The following is a 19,503-nucleotide window of genomic DNA, read 5'->3' on the forward strand; positions in this document are numbered from 1 at the left end:
AGACCTACAAGACCTTCTAGAACTAACACCCAAAAAAGATGTCCTTTTCATTATAGGGGACTGGAATGCAAGAGTAGGAAGTCAAGAAATACCTGGAATAACAGGCAAATTTGACTTTGGAGTACAGAATGAAGCAGGGCAAAGGCTAACAGAGTTTTGCCAAGAGAACAGACTGCTCATAGCAAACACCCTCTTCCAATGACACAAGAGAAGACTCCACACATGGACATCACCAGATGGTCAATACCGAAATCAGACTGATTGTATTCTTTGCAGCCAAAGATGGAGAAGTTCTATACAGTCAGCAAAAATAAGACCAGGAGCTGACTATGGCACAGACCATGAACTTATTGCCAAATTCAGACTTGAATTGAAGAAAGTAGGGAAAACCACTAGAACATTCAGGTATGACCTAAATCAAATCTTTTACGATTATATACTGGAAGTTGACATATAGATTCAAGGGATTAGATCTAATAGACAGAGTGCCTGAAGAACTAAGGATGGAGATTTGTGACACTGTACAGGAGGCAGGGACCAAGATCATCCCCAAGGAAAAGAAAAGTAAAAAGGCAAAATGGTTGTCTGAGGAGGCCTTACAAAGAGAGAAGCCAAAGGCAAAGGAGAAAAGGAAAGATATACCCATTTGAATGCAGAGTTCCAAAGAATAGCAAGGAGAGGTAAGAAAGACTTCGTCAGCGATCAAGGCAAACAAATAGAGAAAAACAATAGAATGGGAAAATCTAGAGATCTCTTCAAGAAAATTAGAGATACCAACGGAACATTTCATGCAAAGATGGGCACAATAAAGAACAGCAATGGTATGGACCTAACAGAAGCAGAAGACATTAAGAAGAGGTGGCAAGAATATACAGAAGAACTATACAAAGAAGATCTTCATGACCCAGATAATCATGATAGTGTAATCACCAACCTAGAGCCAGACATCCTGGAATGCAAAGTCAAGTGGGCCTTAGGAAGCATCACTACAAACAAGAAGGTGATGGAATTCCAGTTGAGCTATTTCAAATCCTGAAAGAAGATGCTGTGAAAGTGCTGCACTCAATATGCCAGCAAATTTGGAAAACTCAGCAGTGGCCACAGGACTGGAAAAGGTCCGTTTTCATTCCAATCCCAAGGAAAGGCAATGCCAAAAAATGCTCAAACTACCACATTAATTGCACTCATCTCACACACTAGTAAAGTAATGCTCAAAATTCTCCAAGCCAGGCTTCAACAGTACGTGAACCATGAACTTCCAGAGGTTCAAGCTGGATTTGGAAAAGGCAGAGGAACCAGAGATCAAATTGCCAACATTTGCTGTATCATCTAAAAAGCAAGAGAGTTACAGAAAAACATCTATTTCTGCTTTGTTGACTATGCCAAAGCCTTTGACTGTGTGGATCACAATAAACTGTGGAAAATTCTGAAAGAGATGGGAATACCAGACCACCTGACCTGCCTCTTGAGAAACCTGTACACAGGTCAGAAAGCAACAGTTAGAACTGGACATGGAACAACAGACTGGTTCCAAATAGGAAAAGGAATATGTCAAGGCTGTATATTGTCACCCTGGTTATTTAACTTATATGCAGAGTACATCATGAGAAACACTGGGCTGGAAGAAGCACAAGCTGGAATCAAGATTGCCGGGAGAAATATCAATAACCTCTGAGATGCAGATGACACCATATAAGAAGAACTAAAGAACCTTTTGATGAAAGTGAAAGAGGAGAGTGAAAAAGTTGGCTTAAAACTCAACATTAAGAAAACTAAGACCATGGCATCTGGTCCCATAACTTCATGGCAAATAGATGGGGAAACAATGGAAACAGTGACAGACTTTTTTGGAGGGGGCTCCAAAATCACTGCAGATGGTGACTGCAGCCATGAAATTAAAAGACACTTACTCCTTAGAAGAAATGTTATGACCAACCTAGACATCATATTAGAAAGCAGAGACATTACTTTGCCAACAAAGGTCCATCTAGTCAAAGCTATGGTTTTTCCAGTAGTCATGTATGGATGTGAGAGTTGGACTATAAAGAAAGCTGAGCACAGAAGAATTGATGCTTTTGAACTGTGGTGTTGGAGAAGATTCTTGAGAGTCCCTTGGACTGCAAGGAGATCCAACCAGTCAATTCTAAAGGAAATCAGTCCTGAATATTCATTGGAAGGACTGATGCTGAAGCTGAAACTCCAATACTTTGGCCACCTGATGCGAAGAGCTGACTCATTGGAAAAGACCCTGATGCTGGGAAAGATTGAAGGCAGGAGGAGAAGGGGACGACAGAGGATGAGATGGTTGGATGGCATCGCCAACTCAATGGACATGATTTTAAGTAAACTCTGGGAGTTGGCGATGGACAGGGAGGCCTGGCATTCTGCAGTCCATGGGGTCACAGAGTATCAGACTCGACTGAGCGACTGAACTCAACTGAACTGAACTGACTACGTTAAAATAGATAACTAATGAGAACCTACTGTATAGCACAGGGAACTCTCTCAGTGCTCTGTGGTGACCTAAATGTGAAGGAAATCTAAAAAACTGGATGTATGTATGTGTGCTTAGTTGCTCATCGTGTCCAACTCTTTGAGACCCATGGACTGCAGTCCACCAGGCTTCTCCGTGCATGGGGATTCTCCAGGCACAAATACCAGAGTGAGTTGCCATTCCCTTCTCCAGGGGATCTTCCCAAACCAGGGATCAAACCCAGGTCTCCCGCATTGCAGGCAGATTCTTCACCATCTGAGCCACCAGGATATACATATATATATGACTAATTCACCTTGCTGCACAGCAAAAACTAACACAACATTATAAAGCAACTATATTCTGATGATTTTTTTAAATTGCTCCAAGAAGGGGTTCACATATTTCACACTGTCAAACGGGCCATGGCACAATAAAGTTTCAAAACACTACTCTAGACCCTGCTACACCTTCCCTCAGTCCTCACACTTCCTCTTGGCCTGTCTTTGGAAAGCAGGAAGGTTTGCTCCCAGGACAGATGTTCACACATGGTTTCCTCCACAAGAACTCTCTGCCAGCCTTGAACTTCACCCCAACACCACCTTCTGCCCTCCTAAATTAGCTTTCCCAACAGCATTACCCCAGCTCCCACTAGGGTGAGGCTAGAGAAAAGCCTGGGGCTAGCACTTGAGGTACTCCCTCTCAGGGCCCTAGAAAATCAGAGTCAGCACTTGCAGGGTCCAGGGAGCTAGCACCCCCTACAGTTATACATCTCCTACAGTTATACACCCTGGGTGCCTCTTGCCTCCCTCCAGTTTGGGCCCTAATGTGACCAAATCTGTACTCAGAGCTTAAGCAAAGCTCTTGAAGATACTCCAATTGACTGTCTTTAGAAGTCACTCTCAACCCTGGCTCCACAGAAGAATCACCTGGGGTGCTCTGAAAAACCCTGTGCTAAAGCCACATGTCTGCAGGTAGCCCCAGGTTCCTGTAGTTTTTATTTTGCATTTAGAGTTACCCAGATGATTCTCAAGTGCATACATGGTTGGGAACCAATGCCTTAGAGAGATGACTTCTGTAAGCATCCCTCAGAAGTTCCTGGTGAACGTGAATTCCAAATGTTTGCGTTAAAAAGAGTGACAGACAATTAAGACTCACTCCCCATGCCCAGGCATTTGTGTCTTCATGTATTCATTCAACAAACATGCCCTGAGTATCCACAAGGCCCCTCTCAGTACAGGGTTACCAGATGCTCCTCCCTTCCCCTTAGATGTGCAGACTGCTGAGGAAGACAGCCAAAAAATTACTCAAACCTGTAAAGGAGTACTTACAAACCCTAACTAAAGAGCTATGAAGGAGCAGACAGTGAGAGAATTAAGAAGGGAACTGTCACATTATCCAGCACTAACAGGCCCATCCAAGGATTACCTAATTCCCTAGGGATGCATGCTTTTAAGTTTCTATTTACTCTTGATGAAGCATTTTACAATTCTGAAAGGGTAGCTATTAACTTGTGGAAAATTTGTTAGATAACAAACACTTCTTTTCTGATAGCAGTGCAAATGAATTTTATCTTACAAAAGAGTATAATAACCCAGTTACAGTTTTATTGTCCTGTAGGGCATTAATCAATTTTATACGTAATTTAGCAATCTTATTCCAGCATTCTTTCTTTCCGTGACTATAAACACTTCTGACTTTCCTACACTTTCTTGAACCAGCTCTACTATATGCTGGTTCCTTTGTTAATGAATTAATTTGACAGGACATACTTTAGATAGGGTGTCAGGTACAGCCTTGGAACCCTAAAGAGCGAGGAGGAGATGCAGCACTGGAAGGAGAGGATGGAGAACAGACCACTAGCAACCCAAGATCTTGACATAACATGCTCTTTCCTGCAGTAGGAAAGAGGTGGCCCAGAAATGGATACACAGCCAGTAAGGCTGGGGGACAGATTACATGAAAGAAAAGAGATTTGAGATGAGGAGGGGTAGTAGGCAGAGACTAGATTATGCAAGGCCTTACAGATAACTGTAGGGACTTCGAACTTTGAGCTATGTACAACAAGCAACCACAGGGAGAGTTTCAAGGAGCTATATAAAATAATCTATTTTGAAAAAGCTACTCTTAGTGCTATGTGGGGAAAGAGACTGGAGTAGAAAAGAGAGAAGGCCAAGAAACTAATGACAAAATCATTGTGGCATCAGGAATGTGGCTGTAGGTGGCCTCATTTAGCAGAGGTAGAAAGATGCAGGAAGCAAGCAATGAGATTAGAGCCATATTGGCAGAACTTTTTTTAATTAATTATCTTAATTGGAGGATAATTACTTTACATATTGTGATGGTTTTTGCCATACATTGACATGAAACAACCACAGGTGCACATGTGAGCCCCCATCCTGAACCCCGCTCCCACCTCCCTCCCCACTCCATCCCTCCAGGTTGTCCCAGAGCACAGGCTTTGGATGTCCCGCTTCACTCATCGAACTTGCACTGGTCATCTATTTTACATATGGTAATACACATTTCAACGCTATTCTCTCAATCATCCCACTCTCACCTTCTCCCACATAGTCCAAAGGGCTGTTCTTTACTTTTGTGTCTCTTCTGCTGCCTTCCATATAAGATTGTCGTTACCATCTTTCTAAATTCCATTTATATGCATTAATATACAGTATTTGTATTTCTCTTTCTGACTTATTTCACTCTGTATAATAGTCTCCAGTTTCATCCACATCATTAGAACTGACTCAAATGCATTCCTTTTTATAGCTGAGTAACATTCCATTGTGTATATGTACCACAACTTCCTGATCCATTTGTCTGCCAATGGACATCTAGGTTTCTTCCATGTCCTAGCCATTGTAAACAGTGCCACAATGAACACTGAGGTACATGTGTCTCTTTCAATTCTGGTTTCCTTGGGTGTCTCTTTCAATTCTGGTTTCCTCGGTGTGTATGCCCAGCAGTGGGATTGCTGGGTTGTATGGCAGTTCTATTTCCAGTTTTTCAGGAATCTCCACACTGTCCTCCATAGTGGCTGTGCCAGTTTGCATTCCCACCAACAGTGTAAGAGGGTTCCCTTTTCTCCACACCCTCTCCAGCATTTATTGTCTGTAGACTTTTTGACAACAGCCATTCTGACCAGCATGAGATGATACCTCATTGTGGTTTTGATTTGCATTTCTCTAATAATGAGTGATGTTGAGCATCTTTTCATGTGTTTGTTAGTCATCTGTATGTCTTGTTTGGAGAAATGTCTGTTTAGTTCTTTGGCCCATTTTTGCTTGGGGTGTTTGGGTTTTTTTGGTATTGAGCTGCATGAGCTGCTTGTTTATTTTGGAGATTAATTCTTTGTCAGCTGTTTTGTTTACTATCATTTTCTCCCATTCTGAAGGCTGCCTTTTCACCTTGCTTATAGTTTTCTTAGTTGTGCAAAAGCTTTTAAGCTTAATTAGGTCCCATTTGTTTTTGTTTTTACTTCCATTACTCTGGTAGGTGGGTCATAGAGGATCCTGCTGTGATTTATGTCGGAGAGTGTTTTGCCTAAGTTTTCCTCTAAGAGTTTTATAGTTTCTGGTTTTACATTTAGATCTTTAATCGATTTTAACTTTATTTTTGTGTATGGTGTTAGAAAGTGTTCTAGTTTCACTTTTCCCCGTGGCTAACCACTTTTCCCCAGCACCACTTGTTAAAGAGACTGTCTTTTCTCCATTGTATATTTTTGCCTTCTTTGTCAAAGATAAGGTGTCCATAGATGTGTGGATTTATCTCTGGGCTTTCCATTTTCTTTCATCGATCTACATTTTTGTCTTTGTGCCAGTACCATACTGTCTTGATGACTGTAGCTTTGTAGTATAGTCTGAAGTCAGTAAGGCTGATTCCTCCAGTTCCATTCTTCTGTCTCAAGATTGCTTTGGCTATTCAAGGTTTTTTTGGGTTTCCATACAAATTGTGAAATTATTTGTTCTAGTTCTGTGAATAATACCATTGGTAGCTTGATAGGGATTGCACTGAATCTATAGATTGCTTTGGGTAGTATACTTATTTTCACTGTATTGATTCTTCCAATCCACAAACATGGTATATTTTTCCATCTATTTGTGTCATCTTTGATTTCTTTCATTAGTGTTTTATAGTTTTCCATATATTAGGTCTTTTGTTTCTTTAGGTAAATTTATTTATAAGTATTTTATTCTTTTTGTTGCAATGGTGAATGGGATTGTTTCCTTAATTTCTCTGTTTTTTCATTGTTAGTGTATAGGAATACAAGGAATTTCTGTGTATTAATTTTTTATCCTGCAACTTTACTATATTCATTGATTAGCTCTAGTAATTTTCTGGTGGTATCTTTAGGGTTCTTTATGTAGAAGATCATGTCATCTACAGTGAGAGTTTTAATTTGGATTCCTTTTATTTCTTTTTCTTCTCTGATTGCTGTGGCTAGGACTTCCAAAACTATGCTGAATAGTAGTGGTGAGAGTAGGCACCCTTGTCTTATTCCTGATTTTAGTGGAAATACTTTCAATTTTTCACTATTGAGGATAATGTTTGCTGTGGGTTTGTCAGATATGGCTTTTATTATGTTAAGGTATGTTCCTTCTATGCCTGCTTTCTACAGAGTTTTTATCATAAATGGGTGTTGAATTTTGTCAAAGGCTTTCTCTGTATCTAATGAGAGAATCATATGGTTTTTAATCTTGCAATTTGTTAATATGGTGTATCACACTGATTGATTTGTGAATACTAAAGAATCCTTGCATCCCTGGAATAAAGCCCACTTCATCATGATGTATGATCCTTTTAATATGTTGTTGGATTCTGTTTGCTAGAATTTTGTTAAGAATTTTTGCATCTATGTTCATCAGTGATATTGGCCTGTAGTTTTCTTCTTTTGTGGCATCTTTGTCTGGTTTTGGTATCAGGGTGATGGTAGCCTCATAGAATGAGTTTTGGAGTTTGCCTTCCTCTGCAATTTTCTGGAAGAGTTTGAATAGGATAGATGTTAGCTCTTCTCTAAATTTTTCATAGAATTCACCCATATTGGCAGGACTTCTGATGGAGGGAGGGAAAGGAGAAAATCAAGAATGTCTTCTAAGTTCTTGGATTAAGCAACTGCATATGGTAGAGGTATTTAGCAAAATGGGAAAGACTAGGGGTTAAAGGTTAACACACACATACACACAGGCACATGTCACTCATGAAGTAAGGGTATGATTCTTATAGAAGAAGGACTGAAAGGACTCACAACTCCCTGTGTGATAGGTCTTTCAGATTAGGCTCTTAGCATTCTCTTTCACCTTCAAGGTTTATGTCATCAAACATTAAGCTAATGGATTTCAAGCAAAAAATTGGAAAATGCTAAGTGGCAGCTCAAAGTTTGGCCCAGTCTTACACTCATCCTTATTCAACATATGCTGACTGCAAGTAACTTGTTCAAAAAACCTTTAAATGAAGGAAGAAAATCAAGAATTAACTCTGAGTAATACTTAAACCCTCAGTGGTAAAAAGCAGCATCAGTATTTATAAAATGGAGAAAGCCTCATATTTGGAAAAAGGGTTAATCCCTTATACAAGTGATAACTTAGACAATCCACCCCTTCCACCCCCTCCCCCATCCCCAGGAAATTAAGCTATAGATCTGAGCACAGATCAGGTAAAAGATTTCAGTCTAACCAAATGTAAGCAACAAAGGTGTCAGAAGTTTATTCTTTTATACAACAAAGAAGCTCTGAACTCTTCCAGAAGATGAAGTCGGGAGATACTATAATAAAGATTAATGATCATTTACAATGGAATGGAAACTTTCAGTGCCTACCACAAACCGAAATTCAGTGAGCTATAACTCTGAACAAATCACAGCAAACACTGACCAACAGACACCAAACCAGCCACTGAAATTACACTCCATCAAGAAACCTATTTCAAGGAACCAAATTATATAATACCAAGGGATGCTTTGGGGGTCAGGTTGTTTTGGGTTTTTGTTTTTTTTTTTTCCTGTTCAGGAAACATTCCAGATTTACAGATTAGAATTGGGACCTTACTAAACAGAAAAAATCATCCAGAAGAGGCTACTCTGCATAACAATAAAAAGCCTGGGAAATGGAGGCTGAGATCCTGGTTGGAGCTGGTTAGAACCTAACATCCTTAGGCAAGTTGCTTAATTCCCCTACACTTCCATTTTCACATCTGTAAAACGGGGATAATAACAGCACCAGGATAGAGACTTTCAGAGTTCACCCACATCCAGTCTCCTCTACTTGCAGGCACACGAGGGAACTACAACCCCCAAAGCCTGCTCTGCATGTCAGTAGATCCATGTGCCAAGTTCTGGCCAATGCACTGTGAGCAGCAGTAACCTGAGTCACATCCACGCCAAAGCATTTAACTGCTAGGCTGAGAAACTATTTCTCTGTTGTGGCAATTACGGGAACAGGTGCTGTGTTGGAGGTGCCACAGGATAAAGCTGCCAGTATCACAGAGCCAACACATGGAGGGCAGCTGCCCTGGAGGGTCACCCTGACCCACTGCAAAGCAGTAAGCAAGCCTTTGTTCCATTAAGGCACTCACATTTCAGTGGTATTTGTTATCACAGCTTATTCTAGGCAATGCAAATTGACACAATTATCTAGTTTAGGTAAATGTCATGAGGACTAAATGATATAGTGTCTGGCACACACTAAGCCTTTAATAAAGATTAGCAGGATGATTGCAGCTTCCTAATGGTTAGTGTAAAAAAAAGCTTCATTTTCTATAGTCAATTTATCAGAATCTTCTCTGCTATTTGGAGCTACAAGGTTACCATGGACTAACCATAAATCCTGAGCCCACAGAAAGATCCACTAGGGACTTCACAGAACAGATAGGAATAGTTGGGTGATTTTTATCTCAAAATGAGGAAAAGGGCAAAGTTCCTGCATAGCTGTGTAGACACAGGAAAGTAATTCATATCACAGTGAACTAACAAAAGACCTCAGCACATCCACTGAATAATCACGTTCTTTAAACAGCTTAGTAAAACCAGTACTGAAGCAGGGCAAATGATGCTAAGAGTCTGGGGCTTTGCTTTTGGTTTAAGTCATGAAAAGTGCTCAAGTATGTGGTGGGTTTGGGGCAGGAATAGCAAGATAAGAAAATGATAAATAAAAACTCTGAGAAGATAAATTCATTACGAAAAATATTTAGTAGCCCCCAAGTACTTAATAGGGCTTTGGGAATTGAGAGATTAAAAGATAATCATACTTGACATGCCTGGCAAGAACAGAAGAGAGAGAGAAGGGGCAGCTCCACTCAAATTCTCCCTGTTACTCAGTTCCTTGTCCCTCATAGAACCTTAAACAACATAGATTCCTCAAGTGGAAAATTAAACTGAGTCTTACTATTTTGCCACAAGTTCTAGAACCCTTGTCCCAATCTTTCTCAGCTAAAGAACAAAATCTATTTTTAACGGCAAGTCAGATAAAAGAAACTAACCTCAGGTCACTCTCTGAATTTTTTCTCATTAAAAAAAAAAATTAAGACACCTGGTAAGTCCTATTTAATAGAAGAGATGGAAGAAGAAACAAAAAATTCCACAAATGCTTACAGAACAGGCCTTAAACCCAGGTCTCTTTTTCATGACAAAAATGGTTCTCATTAAAAAAAAAAAAAAAAACTGTCATGGATAACAGAATGTATAAATGGGAGATACTTACCACATTTAATACTCTCTATCCGCACAGGGAGGCCAGACTGTGCCGCAGCAATTAATTTCAGGGCAACGTAAAACTGTGTCGGACCAAAATAACCAACCCGCTTGGCACCACACAATTCTGTGATCTGAAAACAGACAAGAGAAGGGATGCTGAAAATTCCATTTCATAATGGGGAAATGAGACAAGATAAATTATGAAATCTCAAGGATTTCATGGGGTAAATAATCAAAAAGTCCCTGGAGAGCCTATGTGTACACGCTGATGGGATTCTTTATCCTCTAGTTTGCAGGGAGGTTTTCAATTTGGGTAATTCAATTCTACCCACGCATGATGTTTCAGAACTGGGTGATTATTCTTCCTCTTTCAAAGATAAAAATAAAGGTGACAAAGGATGGCTGTTAATCTTCTTACAAAAGAGTGACTTTTTCAGGGGGTGGACTGTAATGTACAAAGTCTAGAAAGTCACGAAGGTGAAAAGAGAACAGTTTAGTCATCATTATTATTTGTGGATTATCCCAGTTGATCGAAATTAAATGTGAGTTCATTGTTTTTTTAAAGTTCTCAAGCAAAATGATTTCCTAAGCATCAAAATTACATCTTGAGTGCACACTTCAAGGAAACAAAAAAGAAGTACTACATATACAAATATTATTATCAAAATATTGCGATCTTTATCACTTGTAGACCTTAAACTAACATGATATGTCCTATTGGTAGTTTAAAATAACAAATTAAATATACAATGACTTCTCTAAAGTTATTTCTAAGTAAGAGATACTCAAAAGTTCAAATAAGACTAAGTGGGGGTAAAGAACTAAGAAGCACCCTCACTTCCTATTTCCCAGAGGAAAATATTACATATTTATTCTAGAAATGATCTCTGCATATATGTTGTACACACCTGTGTTTTTCCTGTTGTTTATTAAAACTTTATACAAATAGACTATCACATACTATTTTGGGACTTGTTTTTCTTTTAGCATTATCCCTTGACTATTCTTCTCTATCAGCACAATTAAAATTACCACGTTGCTTTAACAACTGCATAATATTCTGCTATAAAGATATACTGTGCATTTTTTATTATTATTATTAGTTGGTTCCTTATGGATGGAATTTTAGATTTCCAATAATTACTTTTAGATTTAGATTTCCAATAATTATAGGAAAAATCATTATTCCAATAATTTCCAAAATATCACAAATGCTTTCAGAGCAAACTATAAGCAGCCACTAAGTAATCTTAAGAAAATTACAATAAAAATTCAACTAGGATGTAAGCAAAAAATAGCAGCATAAGGGTCACCAAAAACACTCTCCTCCATCAGAACAATGAGAAACTAACTAAAATGGACAGAACTCTGGAAATTGACCAAAAGTTTGCAGCAATCGGGGGGGGGGCAGGGGGCACACAGTGGTGTTATTCAAGAAAAACAGCCTCATCTCAGGAAGAATGGTGAGTTTTGTGGCATTTTAACTGGCCTTATTTCCATTCTCTTTCACTCCTACTCTGGGTATTTTCACTGTATTGCAGACATCCCCAGCCTGCAGTCATAGTAAGACTGGCAGCCACTGAAAGAACAGAGTTGGGCTTCTTGGTTGTGAAAGCTATTGTTTGTCATCAAACTGGGTTATCTTGCGGCCATTATTTCTTCAAATATTTATCTGTCCCTCTCTCTTTCTCCTTCTGGTACTTTCTGTCTCCTCTCTCTCTCTCCTTCAGTCTACTGTCTACTGCTCCTAGTCCTAGACTAGGAGCTACAGTTAGGGGGGTAAGTCCTATCTTCTCAGCTATACTTACCAAGAAGAGTCCTCCATTGCATGGAACTGATGGGAGTCGGGAGAGGATGAGGTCATGGCCCAAATGCTGCTGGCTCACTGTTCTTACTAAGATTTAGTAGATTTTCTTGAATAAATCTTTCTACATTTGCTGTATGTTTTCAGGCCAATTTCCAGAGACTTTAAATGATTGTCCTTTATAATTTTTACAGTTAAGAGGTTATTTCACTGGGAAGAAGATCTGCTGAGTTTTTCACACTGCCATTCCAAAACTCTCAACCCTCCCAGATTGAGTCTTGAGTGGAGAAGCAATAGAACGTTATGGTATAAAGAACAGTTCTTGGAGTAAATGACTTAGGTGTGAATCCCTGCCTTAGCACCAATCGGCTGCCTGTATAACCTAAGGCAAGTTACTTACCTTTTGTGCCTCAGTCTCCCCTTAAGTGTAAACAGGTACTCACCTCATGTAAGTTAAAGTAGCAGTGCCAACAATAGCGTCCATTCAATAAACATGCGATTGTCTAATTTTTTGGTCCACTTGTTTATTTTGTTGCCATTCTAGCTGCATATTAGAATAACCTAAGTAGATTTTGAAAATATAAAGAGACCTAGTCTCCACTTCCAAAGATTCTGCTTTAATTAGTCAGTGGTGCAGCCCAGGAATGGGTATTTTTGTAACACTCTCTAGGTAATTCTAAAGTGCAGCCAAAGCTGAGAATCACTGCTCTTTGATAATCTTATTCTTTCCCAAGCTTCAATGACCATACATAAATGCTAATGATCACCAAATCACTCTCTCCAAACCTAACAACTTGGATACTTCATACAGTTTTCCAAAACCCTACTGGACATCTCTATGCGGATACCCTAAGCCATCTCAGACATAATATAAATAAGCCCTACTCATTTGCCCCTCCTCACATATCCTTGAACCTGCTGATCTTCCAGCAACCCTCGCTTCAGCTGTTGGCATCAACCATACTATACCTTGAATCAGAAACTTATTTTCAATGCTAATCACATCCAGTCAATTCTATCACAGAACCATCTACCAAATCAAGCCTATCTTCTCATTTGCAACACCTTAATCCCTTCCTAATATCTCACTTGGCCATCATGACAGATTTTATTTTTTAGTAAAATTCACACAAATTAGCATAAAGCAGGGACAAGTTTCTTTTTTTTCTTTTTTAACTTTATTCCAATAGTTGGTGTTCTTCTCTCAACAAAAAGGTCAGGCACTAGGATCCCACAGGCTGAGTGGTGCAGCCAAAAAATATTTATAAAAAGTAAAAAAAATATCCTGCATCAAACCTGGACTGGCGATTCTTTCTTATATGATATTATACATGTTTCAATACAATATTGTAAAGTAATTAGCCTCCAATTAAAATAAATAATTTTAAATTTTTTTAAAAGTACACAAATTTTTTAAAAAGTAAAAAATAAATCACATCACAATAAGCCATCTATCTGCATGTGACTAACTCTCTACTAGGCTAAGCTCTATGAAATAGGGAGATGTGTCTTGCTTATTAGTTTCTTTGCCCACCGCATTCTTTGTGCTTAATAAACAGTGTTTGAACAGTTTGCTTGAACCAGTCTCCCCTCAGCAGATTTTCCAATCCCAGTTCATCCTCCATAGTGCCTACATACCTGCCTTTTAAAAGCTGACAATACTGTTCTCAGGCTGAAAGACATCTCAGCCTGGATCCTCACCACCCTCAAGACAAAATTCTGTCTTCGTAGCATAGCATTAAAGTTCCTTCACAACCTGGCCCTGAGCAGCTTCTCTAGTTTCACCTCTTGACACACACACACGGTCACAATTCTATAGCTGCATTCATCTTCTCTTGCTTCCCCAAAAACATCTTGCCCATTTACATTTCTGTGCCTAGTGCACACAGCGCACAAGATGGGAAACTAAGTAGCCTTGACGTCAAGGCTGGTCAGGCTGAAATCTAGCTTCCTCAAATATAAAATAGATATTGTCACTCCCATAAAAGTATGAGGGAAAAAAATAAATAATGTACTAAATGAACCTGCTATAATGCTTTGTTGTTGTTTAGTCACTAGGTCATATCCAGCTCTCTTGGGACCCCATAGACTGCAGCCCACCAGGCTCCTCAACCCATGGGATTTCCCAGGCAAGAATACTGGAGTGGGTTGCCATTTGCTTCTCCAGGGGATCTTCCCAAACCAAGGATCAAACCTGTTTCTCTTGCATGGCAAGTGGATTCTTTACCACTGAGCCACCAGGGAAGCCCGATATAATGCTTAGCAGTGTTCAATAATTGTTGACTTCCATCCTATTCACCTGGACCTGGAACATTCTCCCTCCCTACTAGATTAAACTCAAATGTTACAGGCTCTATAGCTTCTTCCCAAGTCCCCAGGTATAGTCTATTTTCCCAGTGTACACTCCGATTATTCAAATATCTATAAATGTGTATTACATGATATACTATTTTCTTGGATATGTTCCAAAACAAACGAGGGGCAAGGAGTAAGTGAAGACTATTATACATTTGAAATTCTCCATTTTCAAGCATTTTACTGTCTATTTCAACACTTATCATATATTATAATTATCTGTTTATCTTTGCCTCCCATTAAAATTTTTCTCTCCTAGGGCAAGGGGTAACTTCTATCAAGCTCCTAGTGCAATGATAGACACTCAGGATACAGTCCAAAAATTCTCAATCAAGTGAATGAAGCAACGCTCACAAATAAAATGTAATTGAGTTTTACAATACATTCCTTATTGTGAATAAATAAATTACACATCTTCAGATACAAGCTTGCCTATACATGGAAAAAACCAACATCATCAATACAGCTGTCTTGTAAAATAATTCCTAATATTAATAAATTATGATCCTTGCTGTGGAAACAATTTAACAACCATAGTTCAGTCAGTGTTAATTTATTATCAAGGTAACCTTCAGTTACTCCTTTATAATATCTACCACATGGAACTAGAAAAGTTCTTAACTAAAGGTAACTGAAATTTCTGCTGAAACATTCACTATGGTACTTTCAGACTAACACCCAAATCTCACATCAGTAAACTGCCTCATTACCTTGGAATCTGTCCTTAGCTGCCATATACCAGTAGAAGCACTACTTTGTAGCCATCGTAGAAGATATACACATAAGTGAGGTAAGCCCATAGGTCACCTTTCTTTCTTTTTGTCTAAGAGACATGCCAAGAACTTTCTGAAATATTCAAGCAGCAAAGAAGATAAATTACAGGCCTTTGGAACTTACATATGGAGCCTCATAAACCTGAGACTTCTCATTCCAAAAAGTAGGTTAATTCTGTTTTTTTTTTCTTTATTGAGGTTCAAAATGTTCTAATTCTAAATTCTCCATGGAAAAGCTCTAAATTGTGGGTAGAAATGTTTTAATGTAATCTAAAGAAAAAATGGCAGTACCTTACCCCAGATACTCAATTAACAAGGGATATTTTATATAACTGCTCCTTCAAACAGTCCAAGTTGCCAAAATTTTCTCAAAATAAAGAAAAAAGGGAAAGATTCCACTCCTCTTTTTTAGTCTAAATTCCAAAACTGCAACCCTCTCAGCTGGACCCATCTTAAGTTACACATTGTGGACATTTCTAATGCAGAACAAGAATCTATGGACTCATGTTTGTTTTCTCAGGTGGACGGCAAGAGATGAAAAAAAAAAGAAATGGATGAAATCAACTTCCTCACAGCATACATATGCACACTCAACTGTTGGAGTGCTGGATGTGCATCAGAAAAACTCATCGACCATTTGGGAGGAACCTGGACAAAGTTCTGGAAGAAGATGGAAGGCCACTAAAATAGCTTCCCTCCTACCTAATTCTGAAAGATTAAGTGGCTATGCTGAGTAATCAGTCCACATCAGTTTGCCTGAAATAATACTTTCTTTCCAAGCTGAAATGTAATAAGTTTTCAAAACTGTTCAAAGGTTTGAATAAGCTTCTCTCTTTCAAGTATTTTTAAAGACTTCCTTAGAGAGATTTAAAAATCCAAAGTCCTGGTGGGAGGGGTTGAAAGAATGTTCCAAAAACACTAGTGGACCCCTATTTTCTATTCTCTCTCCACCGCAGCTGGCCAAGTTCAGGGTCTCTGCTCACACATCTATTACTTCAAGTCGTGTCCCCAGACTTCTGCCACCTCACACACCATCCTCCACATTCCCTCCATGATATCTTATTGAAACAAGACTACTCCCAACTCAAGTAGGCTTCCAGGGCTCCTCATGCCCTTTCCTATAAAACCCAGAGCACAGTTTCGAGGCCCTCCCATCTCGTCCAAACTACCTTTCCAACAAGCCCACCCATGTCTGTCTCCTCCCCACTCTGCATCCAAAACTTCAGCCACCCCAGATGCTAACAGGTCTCTCAACACAGGACAGCCAGGCAGGCCTCTGGGCACCCGCCATGTCTCCCACCTGGAAGCTGGATGCCTCCCCACTTCTTTACCCACCAGACTCTATCTTCAAATCATCTCAAGACCAATCTTACCTTTGGAACCATGCTCAATTCCACATGGCATGTTTTCTGCATTCTCATTGTCCTCACTACTTTTCTATCACATCACTAGCCTTGTAACACAGCAAAATTAGTATTGTGGTCATTGTCTCCACTGTACTCCATCTCTTTCCTCTACCCCACAAGTGCACAGTACAAGGTAAAAAGTGCATCTTTTATCACAGGTATCCTCCAGGACTCATACTTTAGGGTTCTTACTACATATTCAGCTGCTCAACAAGTGTTTGTTGAATTAATTAGTTTTCGTAGCACATAGTCGCAGAATGCTCTTCTTTCTCTCATCTTGTAATTATTTTTACAAGTGGCTGCTAAATGAGCTTTAGTCATCTCACACTATAGAGCCTGAAGAGCTCCTGGGCAGGAATATAACAGCATATTAGCTGCTCTGTCCCCTTCCTGCACAGCTAGAACAGACTGGTCAGGATCAGAGCATGAGAAGCGGCCTGCACTGCACTCTGCCCTGGTCCTTGGCCTCTACCCCTTGTCCTCAATCTCACAGCCAAGGACACCTCAGCGGTGCACCAGCCACTCAGAGCCCTCAAGATGCACTGTCAGCTTCTACGTCCAGCCTCCTTCTGCTTAGCATACCTCCAGAAGATGACAGCCCACACACTGGCACCCTCAAAAATGGACATAAAGAGAATTTAAAGCACAAGCTTGTAAGTTGTACCTCAGCCTCTCAGGATATAGCTGAAGACTCAGGTTCACTATCCTGGATTTTCCTTTCCTACTCACGTATATGTTTTAAATATCAAAAGGGACTTTCAATCCAGAGGGACCTGGGTGAGCCACCCAAGAAAATATGAATCCCCATGTCTGATCACCCAACATGAGGTGCCACAGCACATGCCTAAGCCAAACCCTCACCCCATTAAAGAGAGGACAGACATTCAATGCTCAGGTGTGACTTCAGACACGGAAGCCTACTAATACCTAAAAGTACTTATTAAAGTGTCCTGGGCACCGTCCCACTGAAAACGCTGCACTCAATGCCAAGTCAGGAAATGAGCTGCGCTGAACCAAACAACTTACTCTTTTCTCTCTCTTATCCTCCCCCAACTTACTTTTCCTCCCTTCCTCCTTTTCCTCCCTCTCAGACCTCTAAATAGTTTATTGCGTGCTTAGTCGCTAAGTCATGTCCAACTCTTTGAGATCTCACGAACTGTAGCCCACCAGGCTCCTCTGTCCATGGGATTTTCCAGGCAAGAAAACTGGAGTGGGTTGCCATTTCCTCCTCCAGGGGATCTTCCCAACCCAGGGATTGAACCCATGTCTCCTGTGTCTCCTGCACTGGCAGGTGGATTCTTTACCACTGAGCCACCTCTCAAAACAGGACTATCTCCTATACCATCACCACATCTGAGGAAGTCAACAATATAATCACACAACATATGGTCCATACTCTCATGTTCTCAACTCTTTTAAAAACGGTCCACATAACTGAATTTCCTTTCTCCCATCCAGGACTTAATGTTCATGCATTACATTTTTATCTTATGTTTCCATGGTCTTTCCCCAATCTAGAACAATCTCACCTCTGTTCTTCATGACACTGAATCTTTTCAAGAGCTCAGGCCAGTTGTCCTACAGAATGTCCCACATTTTGAGTTTCTGTCTCCTTGGGATAACACTCAAGTCAAACATTTCTGGCAAGGACACCACACAGTGACGTCACGGTATAGTAAGAGGTACACATCAGTGAGGGGTACATAATTTCAGAACATCCCACCACTAATTGCTAAGCTTGGCCACTTGGTTAAGATGGTGACTGCTAGATCTCTCCACTGCAAAAACATGTTTTCACATAATACACTGAGAACTTTTGAAAATTCTATTCCCTGACAAACTGACTTTTGACTCTGCTCAATACTAATTCCAAGTAAGTCTAGCTAAATGACATCAGCATCTACAGAATTGGAATCTTAACACAAAAACCATAACAAAGATAGGATGATATTTATTCCATGGCTGTCATTACCTCCAGTTTATGCACAAATAAATGCCACAACTCAGAAGGTTAACTGAAGTGTTCAAGGTCACAAGTTCAGAGCCAGCATGCAAACCTCTATGTGCCTGGGTCCAAATGTAAAGGCTTTTCCATTACATCAGGGGTTGGAAAATTGATGTTCATAGGCCAAATCTGGCCCACTGCCTAGTCTTATATGGTTTTTACAGATGAACATTTGCAGTCAATTTGATGGTAGGGAACACTAACTTTGAATCCTATGAGATAAAATGTTATCTCCAAAATAAGAATTCCATGCTTCTTATTAGTAGATCTGTATTACTCATCTGAAAGAAAAACAAAAAACACCTGTATTCAATTATTATATTTTGAATTTTGTCAATAAAATCTCTGAGGAAATTTGTTTTCTCTCTTGTTATATGAGTAACTATATAGTATCCTCAATTTTGTCTCTTGACCCTCAAAGCCTAATATTTACTACCAGGCCCTTCAGAGAAAGGGTTACCAGTCCCTGATGAGACACTGCCTCCCGGAGTTATACATGACATCCTGTGGATACACTCAAAGACATGCAGAAAGGTATTTTCCTAAAATAATTAGCTACACTAAGTAAATACCAACTTAAACAGTGAACACTTCCACTAGAGGAAAAGAACACACCTGTATCCCCCCATTTTACACCCATTTATATACATTTGTTTAAAATTTTCAGGAGCTTTTGAACTAGGGCTTCCTATATTACTATTAACTTCCACAGCAACCAATTGGAGCCATATTTCAGCTACAAGCAAAATCTATGCAATAATTCACATACTAAAAATAGGATTTTGCTTTTGTCTACCTTACTGAGATAGTATAATTGACAAATAAAATTGTCATATATGTAAAATGACCAATATAATGATCTGATGTACATATAGACTGTGAAAGGAGTCCCACTATCAAGTTAATTTATACATTCATCACCTCTCATATTTACCTTTTGTGTATGTGTGAGAACACTTAAGTTCTACTCTCTAAACAAATTTCAATTATACAATAC

The 19,503-nt window shown here is 39.5% G+C and overlaps 1 protein-coding gene across 2 annotated transcripts in view; it reads right to left on the reverse strand.

Annotated features, from left to right (window-relative positions):
- Positions 1 to 19,503, reverse strand: part of REPS2 (RALBP1 associated Eps domain containing 2) — a 252,936-nt gene that overhangs the window by 183,454 nt on the left and 49,979 nt on the right. For both annotated transcript variants that reach the window (XM_061408068.1, XM_061408067.1), the window contains exon 2: positions 10,171 to 10,294. In XM_061408068.1, coding sequence (XP_061264052.1) covers positions 10,171 to 10,294 — 124 coding nt within the window. The remainder of the gene's footprint in view (positions 1 to 10,170; positions 10,295 to 19,503) is intronic.

This window comes from Bos javanicus, chromosome X, assembly GCF_032452875.1.
Source record: "Bos javanicus breed banteng chromosome X, ARS-OSU_banteng_1.0, whole genome shotgun sequence".
In the NCBI taxonomy this organism is placed as follows: Eukaryota; Metazoa; Chordata; class Mammalia; order Artiodactyla; family Bovidae; genus Bos; species Bos javanicus.